A 16928-nucleotide genomic window follows, 5' to 3' on the forward strand; every position below is an offset into this window, starting at 1 on the left:
CTAGACATGTGAGTATATGAGCACCCATGGCATGAACAGCTTCCAAATACCACTGGCCATGACCAGAGACCAAGGTCACAATAAAAAGAGGTTTATGTGAAAACTCCCAAGCACACCCCAGCATCATCCACATACCCATATTCTCTCACAGAACCCCAAATAAAACACACGAGTAGCACACACCCACTTTGCTCTTACCATTGGTATTTGGGAGTTACCATTCATCTATTCTGGGCTAATTAGATTGGTCCTTACCTACCCATCTGCTGTCTATCATGCTGACAGACAAGTTTCCAAAGGTCTGGGGGAAACTTAATTGGATGGTTCTTATCTGTTCTGATTGCCTGGAATAACTCGTAACAAAGTGGTTACTAAAGCTGTCACAAACCTCCTGTCACTTACAGCTTAGTGTTTAGCATTCCCCAAGTGCTTTACCAAAGTGTGCCAGGAGCCCAGGTGCTGGGTGTGGCATCACCTCACTTTCTGCTCCAAGTCCAGGCCAGGAGAGTCTTTGCCTTCTGAGGGCATCATACAGAGGGCCAGCATGGGCTGGTATTTAGCCCAGGACTTATCATGCATGGGAGCACTCAGTCCTTTCCCAGCTCTAACTTAACCATGCCCAGAGTTACAATGAAAACTCAGGACCACATAACATGGAAGGGAGGTGGCCCATTGGTGCATGGCCGAGGGTGGTAATGAGACACTGAGTTGGGAATCAACACGAAGGTATAAGTATCAACTGCCGGGTTAGAGAATGGCTGCGCCTCTTCTGAGCCCTCCTGGGAGGATTAAGGCACCCGGGCAGTTGTGCCTGTGTGTGATATAGATTATGAACAGCTAAGAGGCTCTAGCACAAGGGCCTTCCTGGACCCACGAGCCCAAGCTTGGTTCCTAACCCTCTACATGCCCCAGAGGTGTGACTTTGGCTGGTCCTGTAACCTCACCACTCCTCAGGTTCCTCGTGCGCAAACTGGAGTTAACTTGAGTGTAGGCTACGGTGTTGTCTTGAGAATTTAGAATGACAGTCTGAAGCACCCTGGTCAAGCTCTGGCTTAGAGCACTTAATAAAAGAGACACACTTGCAGTAACTGTCAGTTTCTCTAGCTTCAATGACAAAACTAAAGGAGGAAACCTAAAGGCCCTAAACCACTTATCACAGGATACAAAAACCCCCGTGTCTCTGACTTCATGGAACAGGCTTCTCTCTTGCTTTTATTCCTATCTTTACTTCTTTGTGTTAGTACTATGAATCTTTGAAGGGCTGTGAGAGTGCTGATGGCTGACCTGTCGCAGATGTCAGATTCCTTGGTCTGTTCGCTTGGCTCCCAGCCCTCAGCAAAGGCAGTGAGGAACAAGGACAGGGAAAACCCCATGGCCATTTCCTGTGTCTGTGTTCTGCAATGCCCCTGCTCTGACACAGAAATGGTGGTGGAAGGAGGGCTCTGTTCTGAGATCCTGGGGGATGTTCACCCACAGTGGATTCTCGTACACTTGCAAGGCATAGTTTACCTTCACTTCCTAACAGGAGGGAGCCCCAGAGAGGTCCAGGTACCAGGACCCCTGTGTCCCACTAGCCATGCTAGGGAGTACTGTGCACAGTGAAGGAAGAGGCTTTCCCTTGTTGATGGAAATGTGAGGACTCTTGCTGAGACACTCAGAATACCTGTGCTGCAGAGGATAAGGGCCAAATTAGGAAGGTCTAAATCTACTTCCTGCCCAAGACACAGGCGTTCTATCCAGACGTCCCCACCTCCTGGCAGCTGCCAGCCACGAACACCCAATGAATGCCCCATTCTTCTCTTCCCTCTGTGTACATTCTTGCTTACCTGTGGGCACCATCTTCCTATCCTTATTTCATTCTAGTGAGGTAAACCAGATCTATTCTTTGACAGTTCCCTCTGCTTCCTCCTGTCTCCTACCCCCTCCCACATCATGCCCCACACACCAGTTCATCACGCCTCCTCACCTATCCAGTTCCTACTCCAATGCAAGGCAGATGCCATACTGTTTGGTGGGGAAGAGCTGGCTTTCCCCAGGGTCAGATGATTGTTCAAGGTTCCTGAATAAACTGCATTGAAAGAAAAAAAATTGAAGACGGACCTACTGCCAGCCAGAAATGGGAGATTCAAGATAAGCCTGATGCGAGTTGCCCTAAAACAGAGTATCGTTGGCTTGGAGAGTCTCACAAATGAGCAAAGTGCTCTAGCAGGGTCCTTGTATCCTGGACAGGCTGGCTTCAGGGAGCCGAGAGGCACAGCCTCTGCTCAACCACCCTGCCCTTCATGGAGCTGACTGCCCTTTATCCAGAGCCCCAGTGTCCATGCAGGTCAGGGACTACGACTGTGGGCTTAATTCAATCAGTTTCACTTCCAGCAGCATTTTCCATTTACCCTCCACCTCCTTTAGGGAAGCCCCCTTTTCTGGGCTGTTGTAGCATGAAACTTCCCTGGTAGCATGAGCTTCTTCTGGAACTCATAGTTGACAGTCCTATCTGCCAAACAAGCTGCACCAAAATCGGATGACCGCTCGAGGTCCTCCTGAAAGGACAAGGAGCTCCTTGCATGTCCACAGCATCATAGCCTGCTCTCTACCTTCCCCATTACTTGACTCTCACCAAGGTCTTGATTGGCTGCTAGAGTGCTTGTGTTTTTATTTTGTAAGGGGTATGTCAACACAATCATTTAATACTTAAAGATACACGGGAATCTCTCATCACTCTCTCCCTCTTTCTTCTTCCTCTGCCCCCTCTGCTACGATTCAGGTTTCCAGGATGTAACCTTCCTGGGTCTGGCAGATAGGCCTTTCCCACTCTGGCTTCTACATCTTCCTACTCTCAGATTTTTCTGTCTTATAGCTGTCTCCTCTCCCATGCAGGTCTCAATGTAAAGGCCCCCCTCTACTAGTTTGTCCCTGTCTGCTCCTAAAGTATGTCTCCCTTTCTCCTGCTTCCTCTGCAGCCCTCTGGCTCTGCTTTCCCCAGGGCTCTCCTCAAGACCTGAAACCCTTAGTGTGTTTGCTTATGCATCGTTGTCTCTTATTTCTGTGAGCTCTGCCTGCCAGGGGCTCTATCTGGGTGCTCAGAACGTTCTTCCAAAGACTAGAAGACCTCAGTAACAGGGTGTTTAATAAAATCCCGGGGGTGCTTGCACAAGTCACACATGAATCACTGGTCACCACTTATCTTACTACAGAGCTAAGAGAAAATGGCCAACCTTTTATCAGATGTGGTAGAATTAGTGTCAAGTATCTGTCACATGTTTAGAGACCCACAAAATATTCTACTATCACTTTGTTTTAAATTACAAGAGAAGGCAGGCATGGTGGGCACGCACCTATAATCCCAGCACTCAAGGAAGCAGAGGCAGATGGATTGCTGTTGAGTTCGAGGCTAGCTTGGTGTACAAAGCAAGTCCAGGGCAGCTTAGGCTACAAACAGAAACCATGTCTCGGGCTGAAGAGATGGCTCAGAGGTTAAAAACACTGGCTGTTCTTCCAAAGGTCCTGAGTTCAATTCCCAGCAACCACATGGTGGCTCACAACCATCTATAGTGAGAGAAACCCTGTCTCAAAAAAAATTACAAGAGAAAATATGATGATGATGGTGTGATGACATCTGGATTGGCACTCATCTTAATAAGAACAGTCATAAAATATTTTCTTAATGTTTGAGGGATAGTGAGTCCACCTGTCTTGGCTCTAGGGAGAGCCTCCAAGGTACTAGATGAGGAGACACAGGGTGTGATGCTCTGAGGGTCTGTGTCTCAGTGGGGATAGGAGTGTCACAGAATGTTAGATAGGGCATTCTGGAGCTGGATCTCCACAGCATCCCTTCTTGATGAGAGCTGTCTCCATTCTTAGATCCTGTCTGCAGAAGGCAGAAGGAGCTCACTATACTATTTGGACGCTATAATACCCACAGCTCTGACTGTCTAAGCAACTTGTCTAAACCACATGGTCAAAACCAGGAATCATGACCTATTTTCCAGTTCATTTCCCATGTCTGCCTAGGTCCAGACCTAGCATGAGGAGATTTGTGGTAGTGGCTCCTTTTTCAAAGATCTCTCCCTCTCTCAGACACACACACACCACCCCACCTCTCTCTCTCTCTCTCTCTCTCTCTCTCTCTCTCTCTCTCTCTCTCTGTATTCCTGCTTCCGCTTCTTACTATGAGCTGCCACCAAGGATCTGATACTGCTGCACTGGGGCTCATGCCAGCAACTTAGCTGCCAGGTGCAGCTTTCCAACTCTCAGACAGCACGCCCCCACCCCCTTCACAGGCCCACACTGCACCTGCTCCTGAATGAGGCCAACTCCCAGGCAAGCTCAGGGCACACAGGCTACACTAAGCTTTGGGTTTTTCTTGCCTTCCTCGGAGATGCTTGGAGGGGAAGCAGAACCGTGAATCTTGGAACAAATCTGCTTTTGATAATGCAAATGTAGTCTTGGTTAATGCAGACAGACTGTCAACTTCAGCAGTCAGGAGGAGAAGGAGGGAGGGGGATAATTCCCCATCTCAGAGACCAGTGGAGAATTTCAATAGAATGCTTCGACTTCAGAAATAAGATCACTCTGAACAAGCGGAAGCTTTCCATCTTCCCAGGCGTCTATGTACCCACCATGCTCTGCAGGTATGTCTCTGGGTGTCATCAGGACTCCTTGGGTGGACCATGATGGCCTCGGTGGCAGGGGTGAAAGCCTTTAGGGTTTGATGAAGCCCTACCCATCCACCTTTGGTCTGAGGGTATTTGGTGGTCTGGGCTGAGGGGTTGGCTGGTCCTGAGGCTGAATAAGGGATAGGAGGCACCTCTTCCTCCCCTGGACTTGTGCTTGTGGGCTGGTTTCCAGCTGCAATTTCTGTAGCTGCTGGAAGGAGAAAATATGTGTGCCTGCTTTCTGTCTATATGCACATTTGCTGTGATTTGGAAAACTGGCTGGAGGTCAGAGGATCCAGTTTGTGTAAGTCCTTTGGATTTCTTCTTGGGACCAGGGCCATTAACTATTTTATTAATGAGTTAAGTGTAAAAATAACTATCATTTATTCAGGTCCATCTATTTTCTTGACAGTTAAGTATGCATGAGTCCTCTGGGCATATTCAGCAGGGTCTCTGAATAATCTCCCAATTTACAGATAGGAAAACTAAGCCTCAGGTTCTGGGGGACATAAATGCTCTGGACTACAGTCAGAAGACATTGGGGACTTTCCCCTGTTTTTCTGTCAGAAGGCTAAGGGAGGGGGTCTGTTCTTGCTCATTTGTCACCCAGCTGGCGGTGCCACTATGGGCAATGAACCCTGCCCTATCTCTTATCTTCAGGGAGATGATGCCCACCTGCCCACACAGCATACATATATCCAGCCCCAGATGCTTGCCTTTCTGATTATCTATGTCCGGCCATTACCTCTTAGAGGGCAGGAATTTAATTGATAGTGATTTCCACCAAAACTAGCCCTATACCTGGCACGCTGTAAGTGACCGGTCGGCTTTCACCAACAAGTAGGTGCTGGTATTACATACTCGTGCTGTACGCTCAGCTAGGCATGGTGATTTCCTGGGTTTAGAAGTTACCCAAAATAAGGGTCACTGTCAGGATATAGCTCTGACTGCTGGAGAGGGGTGTGGCTGGCCCTGAGCGAACTGGCTGATGGAAGGCTTGTGGACTGAGTGAAAACGAGGAGACTCTGGAGGCCACCATTGCTAAGCCTGACAATAGGGGTGCACAGGGAGGACTGTGCTAGGTATAGAATTTGAATGTGGACAGAGGTGGCCTCAGCAGTTCACCGTGCACTGAGGATGAGGAGCTATAGGCATCTAAGTGAAGATGTTCAGCAGTCTGTTAGCGCTGGCAGCAGTCTGGGCTTAAGGGTGTGTGTGTGTGTGGGGGGGTGGAGTCTGACTGGACAGCCAGGCTGGAGGTGTACTTCCCTCTCATCAGGGACTGGTATAGAGAGAGCTGGGCTCTGGCTTACCATCAAACACTGCTCCTGCCATCTACACTGCCAGGTGTGCTCATCAGACACAAGATCCTAAGACTACACATGAGCTCAGCGTGTCTGGGTAACCAGTGAGACAGACATGGGTGGTCAATGAGACAGAAACGGGTGAGCAGTGTGCCAAGGCCTCGCTCCCTGTGGGGTGGGGCTGGAGAAGCATGACCAACGTGTGCTGGCTTCCCTGCTCTGGCCACCTCCAGGGCACACCTTCCCAGCAGGGCTGGTTTAGCAGTGAGCCTCCTTCCATATGCCACCGTGCTCCTTTGTGAAGGAACAAAGGGAACTTTAGTAAGTCCTTTGGATTTCTTCTTGGGACCAGGGCCATTAACTATTTTATTAATGAGTTAAGTGTAAAAATAACTATCATTTATTCAGGTCCATCTATTTTCTTGACAGTTAAGTATGCATGAGTCCTCTGGGCATATTCAGCAGGGTCTCTGAATAATCTCCCAATTTACAGATAGGAAAACTAAGCCTCAGGTTCTGGGGGACATAAATGCTCTGGACTACAGTCAGAAGACATTGGGGACTTTCCCCTGTTTTTCTGTCAGAAGGCTAAGGGAGGGGGTCTGTTCTTGCTCATTTGTCACCCAGCTGGCGGTGCCACTATGGGCAATGAACCCTGCCCTATCTCTTATCTTCAGGGACATGATGCCCACCTGCTTTGGGCAACTGAAGGAGAACTGCAATACAGCATGGGGGAAGGATTCTTGGTCCTCTAGCCTACAAGTAATGACAGAAAGTTCCCTAAACACCACTGGGACAGTGCTAGGGAGGGGGAGTCCCGGGGAAGTCGCACAGCCAAGCAGCCTTCTTATGATTGGCTAGCACAATTGGGAACTATGGCCTGGGCTGTGCTTTGACCCATCGTAGCCCACGTCTACCAGCAGGAGGCTACTTCTGTCACTAGTGGGGGAACCCCAACTGCTGGAGGTGCTGTAGGCAGCACCTGCCAGGGTAGCCCTCACCTCTCCATGCTCCCTGTCTGAGATGAACCCTAAGCCGAAACTCTCAATGTAACTTACTCTCTTTCATGACTGAGAACTGGCATGAGTGTTCAGCACATGTTTCCAGGGTCAACTTTTGAGGACGGAGTCTCCTACCTAAAGATCATATGTCCTCTCTCAAAAGACAGCATTGTCTGTGATATTGCAATGAAAAGGTTATATTCCATGTAACTCAACACATTTGTGGAGAGTGCAGCAGCAGAGACCAAGCCATTCTGTTTTACAGCATCAGAGGTGGTCAACGTTAGCTGCTCGGCGAGTCTGTCCACACCATTATCCTTTCATGTAGAAGCACACAAATACATACACACATGCATATACTTGCTTCTTAAATATGAATGCTACCTCAACTCCATGTTTCTCTGCATCTTTGTTTCCTACTTAACAGCCAATCACAGGTATCCCTCAAGCCAGCAGCGAGATCAGGCTCATGTTTTTAACAGCTGAATAATATTTAGCACTTGGGATGTATCTTAATTTAGCCAACCATTTCCCTGTCAAGGGACATCTGGATTTCTTCCCAATTTTTTTTCCTGCAACCATTAACACTGTGATAAATGTCCTTATACACAAGCTGTGGAAGAGAGCTGTGCTTCTGCTTGTGTTGAGGTATTCCTCACGCTGGGAACTCCCTGCTCAGCTTCTAGTCTAAGCTCTTTATGGTGACTGATTCATAGCTGCAATTTGTGAGCATATCTGTTTTAGTCACCTCTTGTAAATGTCTTAGTTCTGAACCCAGCTTCTGCCATGACTATGTCCAGGTTCCTGTAGTCTTGGCACACAGGCCTCTGTCAGCCAGAAAAGTAAGACCATTAGTAGTTCTCAACCTAGTATGCCAGTAGGAGGCTGCAGAGGCTGTACCCTGCCTCCCTTCACCTACCTTCACAGCCTTCGCCCTGTTGATAAGCCCATCATCCTGAGAACCTCCTATGAGTAGATCCACTTTCACCGGCAGAGGCCTCTTCAACCCGCTGGCTGGAACTTCACGTAGGTACTGGCCATCCACTACTGGGCCCCAGTAGTGGAAAGGGCCACTCACAGCCAGGAGCTGCAGGGTGAGGCAGAAGGCCATTACTTGCATGCATTTTAGTTTCCTTTAAAAAAATGTACAATCACAGTTGTTGGCTGTGCTGAAGCTGAGGACTGTAGCAAAGAAAGAGCCAATGGTTCTGAACAGAGAGAGACCAGAAAGGCCTCTGTGAAGGGCATTCTGCAAGATAGAAACCTGCCCTTCTTACCTCCATAGCCTCATAATTCTGCCTCACAGTGTCTCATGGTGTCTGTCTTTTGTATAACAATTACATTGCTTTGCTTAGTGGGGCCTTAACCATGAACACTCACGCTCCAAATCCAACTAGGCTCTAATGTCCTGTCTAACAGGACAAGCAGGACATCCTGTGCCAGTGCCCATGGCTGGGGAGCAAATCCCCCTTCAGCAATGCTTGGCACCCAGGAGACCCTCCCAAGGCCCCTCTGCTGAGTAACAAGAGGTTCCCAGGAGAAACAGAAAGAAGGAGGAGGCCTTAACGTCAGTGCTAACAGGTGTCCCTAACCAGCATAGCCTACATAGATGAGGTTGAGGACTAGACTTTGTCTAGGTCTCAGGGTCTAGACTCAGTATGAGGATCATGCCTGATCATATCTTCTTCACCAATGTCAGGGACAGCCAGAGACTCAGGCTGAGAGCAAAGGGGTATGACGTGACCTTGTGCCTCTATGGTCCTAGCATGCGGAGTGACCCTTCTCAAGTTCTATTTCATTTCATCTTTCAACTCTAGGTCCCTGTTATAGTTTCCACTTTGTACATTAGACATCTAAATGACAGAAATCTGTCTCTTATCGGCAGCTCTGTATGTTCCTTCACAGCTGTGGCTCCTGCAAGGACAGGGACTCAGGAGACAAATTTATCTTTAGTTACTCATGCAATGGATGTGTATCGTGGTGGAGAGGATCATCATATCTCCATTTTAGGCCCTGGTCTTCCATTTGTAAAGACAAGAGGTTATTCCTCCCCACCTGCACACCAAAACTGACCTTGGTCTGAGCATCATTGAGGATGTTGGCAGGCTTCTGGCGGAGGCATGACACCATTTCCTGGACAGATGAGGTGGGACATCTGACCTCCTTTGCCAAGGCCACAGCTTGCTGTTGGGCCCTGTCTGGGCTGATGACTGCAGCAGGGGACAGTGCAGAGCCTCCCTGGAGAAAAGAGCAGGGGGTGAACTGGAAACCTGTACAGCTTTGGCTACTGCTTAGGACCCTCAGGGCTCAGCAGAGTTCTGTACCCTCCTCCACATGCAGACACCAGGATCCTTTGATAGCCAACATGTGTGGATGTCAGGGTTGACCAATGCAAAGAAGCATGTGGTGTGAACTTGAGCAAGTCAAGGCAAACTTGGTTTCCTTATTTGTGAAGTGAGGGTGCCATGAGTTCCTCTTCAGTCTCTTTGAGTAGCTAAAGAAGTATATGGAGGCAAAAGGTGATGAACAGGGACTAAAAAGGCTTCTGGTAAAACCCTGCGACATCCAACTGCAGCTCACTCCAGCCCCAGGGAGTTCCTTAAGCAGCAAGGTTTCCTCTCTCTAAGATATAGCTGAATGTGAAAACAGAGATCCCCTGGAAAAAACACCATCATTCCAGGTATTTGAGGTACTGAGAAGTCAGTGCATGGATAGACACGTAACCAGACAGGGAGAGCCTAGAGCGCAGTGATCTTGTCAATAAACCTCTGCAGTTTTCTTAGCATGAGTATGAGTACCGTACCCTTGGGATTATTTCCCTAACACTGTGGCCAGCTTCCCTGAGAAGCCCATTGTTAATAAGAAGCACACCAGTCATGAGAGCTCAATGGCCAAGCACTGAGTCACTGTGAGGCAGACTCTCACACATACCTGGGAGGCTCCTGACAAGAGGGTGCTATACCTATCCCATATTGAGCTCTAGTTCTTAGGTCCTTGGAGGCAAACCTGTGACTAGAGCCTGAGGTTAGGCCAGCAGTCGGAAGCTCATCTGAAGGACAGGAACATGCACAGGGTGGGCAGAAGAATTACTGTTAACCCAGTAGCTATATATAGACTGATGAGCAGAGCCCTTCCCGGCATCTCTGAGCTGCAGAGAGATAAGTACAGAGCCTGGGCTGCAGACACTAGATAGTGTGAAGCAGCATAAGGGGGTTCTCTTTTTTACTGTGTTTTTCATACTAAACTCAGCCTGCTGGTGCCTCCTGCAAGATGTGTAAAACAGACTCCACTAAACATCAGTATCTACAAACAAGACAGAATCCACCAGGCTCCTCATGAGAATCAACAGCAGTGTAGGTCAAACTTGTAGCCCAACATGTCTGGCATGCAGTGATCTTGGCAATGAACTGCAGAAGGTGGACTATCTTGAGTGTGAGTTTTACACCAAGTGGCCAGCTTTTTAAAGAACCACTTGCTTTGTTCTTATAACAGAATGCCACTCACACTAAAGGCATTCATGCTGCACTCTGCCCCTCACTCTGCACCATCAAGTGAATGTCAAGTGGACTCAGATTTGCCTACAGCAGTAGTTTCCAATCTTCCTAAGACTGCAACCCCTTGATACAGCTCCTCATGCTGTGGTGACTCCCAGCCATACAATTCTCTTCATTGCTACATCAAAACTGTAATTTTGCTACAGTTATGAGTAGCAATGCAAATATCTGGTATTTAGATGGTCTTAGATAACCCCTATACAAAGGTCATTTAACCCTAAAGGGGGTCGAAACCCACAGGTTGAGAACCAATTGCTTACAGGGATGCCTGAGGACTTGAGGATTTCAGGGTGGGTCTCTGATGTTTTCAATATTTCTTCCAGCTATAAATAGCTGGGGTTCTTGATATGGGGAGGAAGTGGGCAAAGGCGTGGGTTTCACTGACACTGTGAGATAGCTTAGAGAACTTTCCTCTCTCTTTTTGTTGTGATCATTCTTTCTGAAGGAAACCTTGTTCTTTGTGGAAAATCAGCAGTTAAACAGGCTGTCCTCATCTGGGGGGCATTTGTTAGGACATAGAGGTGGTGGCCTTTGATGAGCAGAGCCTGGAAAAAAAGCCTGTGTTTAGAGGGAGAGGGACCAGGATGGAACTCCAACTCTGTCACTCTGATGAAGTCATTCTGAAATTGTGACTTTAGTGTGTCCAAGAGGACTCCCTCTCAGACCTTTCTTGAAGAAGTTGTTAGCTGGCAAGACAACAGAGGTACCTTTTTTTTTTTTTTTTTTTTTTTTTTTTTTTTTTTTTTTTTTTACAATCTTGCTGTACCAGGTATGCCCTGATGGCCCTGACTTAGGAAGAAAGTCTGTGGGAAGCCCGCTGTGTCTCCTTCCTAGAGCCCCATACTCCTCAGTTCTTCTTTACCTGGATCCTCACTATGAGATAGGAACTCCTCAGGGGAGGAGAAGGTGGGAAACCCACAGCCACCTCCTCACCAGTGGATGCACAAGCTTACATGGGCTGTGGCAGCCTCCATTCAGGGATCAACAAAAAGCACAAGAGTCAGGCAGAACTACTGTGCTCCATAAGCAGAAGAACCCATGAATCCCGACTCTAGGGGTGCCAGGCATCTGGCAGAAGTGAAGTTGTGCACCTCAGTGTCACAGAAGGGAAGGGACAGACATGATGTGCATCCCTGGCAGCTGTCCATAGCTCCACATTCTACCCATTATGTCTGTGGATGTGGGTTTCTGTCCGTCTCTGTGAGAAGGTGGGGCCAACACCCAGTAGAAAGGCTCTGTCTTAAAAACAGACAGCCTGAGGTTTTGGTTTCAGTGCTACCTGCTTTTCTGTCAGTTCCTGACTTCTCATGGAAGGGCCCTGTTGATCAACCTTTCCAATGAAGGTGCAAGATAATGACGCAAGAGACCCCACGTGGGATAATTAGCCCTCAGTGAAAGCGAATGCTATTAATCGTGGGTTTCTTTCCCCCCATGCAATGTGCTATCTAGCTTCCTGCTGGGAGGAAGCAGAATGCGACGACTCAACAGCACTGCAGCACTCTGAGGAGCACTGCCAGCTCCCATGGTGATTTCAACCATTTGCTACTGAGGAGAGATCAATCTAAGAGAATTTTGACTCTGTCTGATTTTATGCAAAGAGTCTTATGCCTTAAGCCCCGAAGCTATGGTCAGATGCAAGGTTTTTCAAAGTACTGGCTATGGACTATTCTTACCTGTATACAACCAAGAGTGATCCCAAGACAAGATCTCTGCTTTTGGGATAAGGAAAGAAGCTAGAATTTTTACACATTAAGAACTCTGAGGAGGGGCTGTGGGCCACCCGTATGCCCTGAGAACTCTGAAGAGAGGCAGGATGTGAGAGGACTTTGATGGTAGAAAATGAGTGGAGGGGGACTCTGCCAGGTGACAATTCCTGGGGGAGTGGCAAGGATCGAGGGTAGGCTAAGACTGTTGAAGACAAATCTGGGGGTCAAAAGACCCCACCATCCCTGTAAAGCGCTTTCTATGTATTAAAGATATATTAAAGGAGGGAGTCAGCACACAGAAGGATAGGAACACAGGTGGGCTTTCTAGGAGGGGAAGAGGACTCTGCATAGAAGATGCTGAGAAGAAAGATCAGAAGACAAGTCAATGACAGCCAGATGAGAGGTATCACCTTGAGGCCACAAACCCTGGGGTACAGAACAGGCTTCTACAGCTATGGGAAGTCCTTAGGGCTTTTGGACAGACCATTGTAAGTATTTAGGAATATCACTGCCTACATCTGTGCATGGTCAGGCTGAAATGGGCTAAGCACACAGCAGGCCCTTGAGCAATGACTGAATATGAATGCCTCAGGAATGTGGGCTACTAAGGGCAGAGTAGTGAAGAGACTTTTCCATCATTGGCTAGAGCCATATGTATAGGACCCATTTCCTATAGACACGTAGGGCAGAAGTGAACTGGGGCAAAGGGCAGGATGCCGCTCGACCCTCTTGGTATTAGAAAAGGTAGAGGGAGCATCTGAGGCAGGAGCATTTGAGGCAGGAGCCAAGCCTAGGCTGTGGTCCAGGGATTCTGGGTAGAGATCAGAGTCAGAGTGTCTGTCCACTGCTCTTGTATCCTTCCTTTCCTGGAAATGCACCCAAGCCTGAACCTGCCACTGAGTCCCATGGTCATAGGAATCAGAGCATGCTTCTGAGAGGCAAGGAGAACCTGGAGAAAGACCTAAAAACTTCAGCAAAGAGATTTTAAAAATGTTTCCCATCCAAGTTTTTTAATGTTCTTTTGCATACCATTAACCTGGCATCATCTCCTTGCTTGATCCTTGTGACCTTGAGTCTTACTGAAGTCTATAGCACTTCAGTTTTGGCAAATCTTTACATAAGTGATGACAATAGTTAATATAACTTTCATTTTGAAACTACAGCCTACAAGGCCACAGCTCACTTCTCTCTCTCTCTCTCTCTCTCTCTCTCTGTATCTCTCTCTCTCTCTCTTTGGAATCAGTGGTTTTTGGTTTTAGTTATGTAGGCTATGGACCTTAGGTGGTAAGAGCCAAGAGCTTGCTATTGTCCAGCATCCTTGTCCTGCCAGATGGGAATGGCCTACTTTGTCCCTCCTAACAGGAATTAAATTGTAACTGGTGCAAGCCACAACTGAGGGGCACTTTCTGTAGGTAGAATCTGAAGGCAACTAAGTGTGCGTGTACATGTATACATACATATGCATGCACTTACAGGGAAAGTAAAAGGCATTTAACTTTCATAAGTGGCCTCTTAGGAGCTGGGGCAGGAATTTACGTACATTTTCATCCTGTGCTCTCCACAGCAACCTTCTGCATATTAGCAACCCCCATCCACTTTACAGATGGTGAGATCACAGTTCCAGAAGGAGGAGGTGAGGTGTATGAGATCTTGAGATTGGTAATAACAGCCCAAACCATAAAGCTTTTAGCTTCCTCCAGGCTCTACCACCTCTCACTGAAAACAGCCCCAGCTTAGCATGGAATATTCTACACTTATGAGTGGCTGACAGGTGGCAGCCAATAAGGAAGAAGCTTAAGGTGGCCAGAGAGCAGGAGTGTGGTATGGAATCTCGCTTCCCTTGTGTCAATCAGGAGTGCTTGGTGGATACCAGACCAACACAGGGCTCTGTAGAGGAGATGACGTGTCTGCAGACTAGGAGGGACACAGAGGCACAACACTGTTCTCTGAAGTCTCTTGGAGATATTTACAGCCTCATTGCATTCTGCTCAGTACAGATCCATGAACATCTCCTTAGAAGAGGACTCTAAATACCCCAGACTCTCCTTAGAAGAGGAACACACACTGCTTATTTTGGTGCTCTTCTGTGTATGCTCCACTTCATCCCTAGAATTTCCAAAGACTCAGGAAGAACATCAAAGAAGTTTAATCCCTTGCTGGTACCCATTAAAAAAGACCGAGACCCAAGTATTTTGATTCCAGTGAGCTTTTCCATAACACATTGTTCCAGTAGATGGCTGAATCCAGGTGAGAGCCATAGGCACTCTGTTCTAACCCTTCACCTTGCCACCGCCCCAGGACTGCATGGATCTTTCAACTTGGCCAATTCTCAGAGCCCTCTCCCCATTCATAATGAGCAGGTTGTAGAGTTTCACCAGCTCCTAACAATTTTGTCATTGTCATTGCATCCATGAACTACTACAGCAGCTGCAATTAGAAAAGCCTTTAGGCCATATTTAAAAGCTGATTCCACACTATAGAATGACGGATCCTTATCATGGGGACAGCAGTCATTAGCACTGTCACATGAGCAATTCAGCAAGTAAATGGTATGGCTAAGGCTATTGAAGGGAACACTTTACAGCAAAACAAGTGAGAGGAGCAGGGTCAGGGTGAAGGGACAGGCTCAAAAAAATCTCTCAAAGACTCTACTGGACATTCCTTATGTTTGGGAGTGGACACAACTACTCTGGGCTTTGCCCCTCTGGAGTGGGATTTCTACCTATCTTGTTTCCTCCAGGTCTCAAAAATTTGACAAAACATCTTTTGCCATCTGTCATATGTGTAATATTTAATTGGCTCCATCACTTTTGGACTGTCAGGAGATATTTAAGTAGACAGTAGTTAAAAAAATGACTGATCCTCAGACTTAAGCGTCACACTTAAAAAATGCCATGTTAATGAGAGTTGAGGTAGAGTCTACACTACATTGTAAGGGGACTTAGGGTACATCCCCAGAACCTGTCCTCACTGCTGCTAAAGAACACTTCCTCCACACACATCAGCCTGCACTGCCCTTCACAGATGCCCTCAGAATCAGTTGTTGTTAAAGGGTCCTTCTTGCTTCTCCCCATTATGCATTCCTGAGTCCAGCTATCTAGTGGTCCCTAAGACTACAGAACAAAGGTAAGAGCTGGGTCCCTGGGTGGTAGGGGAGAGGCTAAACTGCAATTTAACACTTTCTGTCATTGTTCAGTTTGTAATATTTTCCTAGGAAAGCCCAGCCTCATGTCACCCATGGGTGGCTTTGTAGGATACATACATCTTCATAGTTTTGTAGTAGGGATCTGAGATCTGGTTGTCCAACTCTTGCCTGGAAGACTATGATTCAAGACTCAAGACCTTGCCTGCCCTAGAGAGTGTATTGTGCAACATACAGAGTCTGGTATGTGCCCTAGAGAGTGTATTGTGCAACATATTGTCTGGTAGGACAATAGACTCTGGGAATACAGAAGAACCAGCTGGGAGCCACTTGGGACAGTCCACAACAGGGATGACCTGTCCAAGAGAATGGAGGTGACTCTGGGTAGAGAGGGAGGAGTTACCATGCGTGGGCAGAGATAAAACACTGCTCTAACACGGGCGTCTACATACCACAGGAGACAGAATGAATGATTGAGAGAGACTGTTTCTTCAGTCCTAAGGGCCAACTGTCTGTTGGCCCATTGAATTGCAGCCTGTGCCTCTAGCTTCCGGTGACTGGGACCTCTGTCCCCATAGCCTGTGTTTTCAGATGGGCTTGGTACGTCCCTGGCAGAGCTCGCTTCCTCATCTCATGGTCTGAGCCCAGCCCCCACCAGCATGAGGCACTGACAGCCTCTAGCTCCCCACTCAAGCAGATCCTTATTTCAAATGCTACTCTGGGCACTCCTCGGGTCTCTTGCTAAGGTTCTAATGGACTCTACAAAAAGAACATGTATACTTGTGCATCTCCATGTTTTCTCCAGCCTTGGAGTCTATTTCCTATCCTGCCCTTCAAATCTGTCAAATGAAAGCAAGTATAAAGTGTTATTGTTATGAAGAGATGTAGGAAGATGGCCTTCCAGGTTGAGGGCTCTTGAAAAATTCTGCTCACAATATAGCAGTTGGTTTCTTTCTTTGTGTATTAGTTTCCTTGTCTGTTAAATGGGTATGTAGTAATGTCACAGGAGAAGAATAGCATGGGCTATGAGACCACCAGCCAAAACTCAAGTCTAACACTCACCAATGAGCTACACAACCTTACGAAATCTACTTATAGTCCCTAGGCTTCATTTTTTTTCTTGATTTAAAGTAAAAATGATAAAAAAAACCCTCCCTTATCTTTTTGTTAGGAGAAATTTTTGAGGAACCATGTAAGGGTTTGTGTGTACCAAGCTTGCAGTAAATAGCATCAGTGTTTCCAGATAATGTAAGCCATCCAGTTGGTTCTAACTAGAGAATTCTCGTGAAAGTCAAATAAAATCACAGATATGAAAAGATGTTGTAATCTATAAAAAACTCTCTATATAAATGTCCACTATTGATAAGCCTATTGGTATTCAAACTAGAATTTTAAAATGGTTGAATATTCTCTAGTCCAGTGTCTCTTAACCTGTGGGTCATGATCCCTTGGGGTTTAATGATTCTTTCATAGGGGTCACCTAAGACCAAGACTAAGTCTGTGCTAAGACTAAGGAAGCACAGATATTTACATTCACAACAGCAGCAAGATTACAGTTATAAAGTATTA

At 47.2% G+C, this 16928-nt stretch overlaps 2 protein-coding genes across 2 annotated transcripts in view; one reads left to right on the forward strand and one right to left on the reverse strand.

Annotated features, from left to right (window-relative positions):
• Window positions 1-16928, reverse strand: part of Tg (thyroglobulin) — a 186370-nt gene that overhangs the window by 15508 nt on the left and 153934 nt on the right. Inside the window, exons 43-44 of the mRNA XM_060389330.1 lie at window positions 9031-9195; window positions 7877-8044 (exon numbers count right to left, since the gene is read on the reverse strand). Of these exons, the coding sequence (XP_060245313.1) occupies window positions 7877-8044; window positions 9031-9195 (333 nt within the window). The remainder of the gene's footprint in view (window positions 1-7876; window positions 8045-9030; window positions 9196-16928) is intronic.
• The window catches only part of Sla (Src like adaptor), a 52930-nt gene continuing 40352 nt past the window's right edge, over window positions 4351-16928 (forward strand). Inside the window, exon 1 of the mRNA XM_021658722.2 lies at window positions 4351-4628. The gene's annotated coding sequence lies outside the window, so the exon portion shown is untranslated. The remainder of the gene's footprint in view (window positions 4629-16928) is intronic.

Source organism: Meriones unguiculatus, chromosome 8 (assembly GCF_030254825.1).
Source record: "Meriones unguiculatus strain TT.TT164.6M chromosome 8, Bangor_MerUng_6.1, whole genome shotgun sequence".
Taxonomy (NCBI): domain Eukaryota; kingdom Metazoa; phylum Chordata; class Mammalia; order Rodentia; family Muridae; genus Meriones; species Meriones unguiculatus.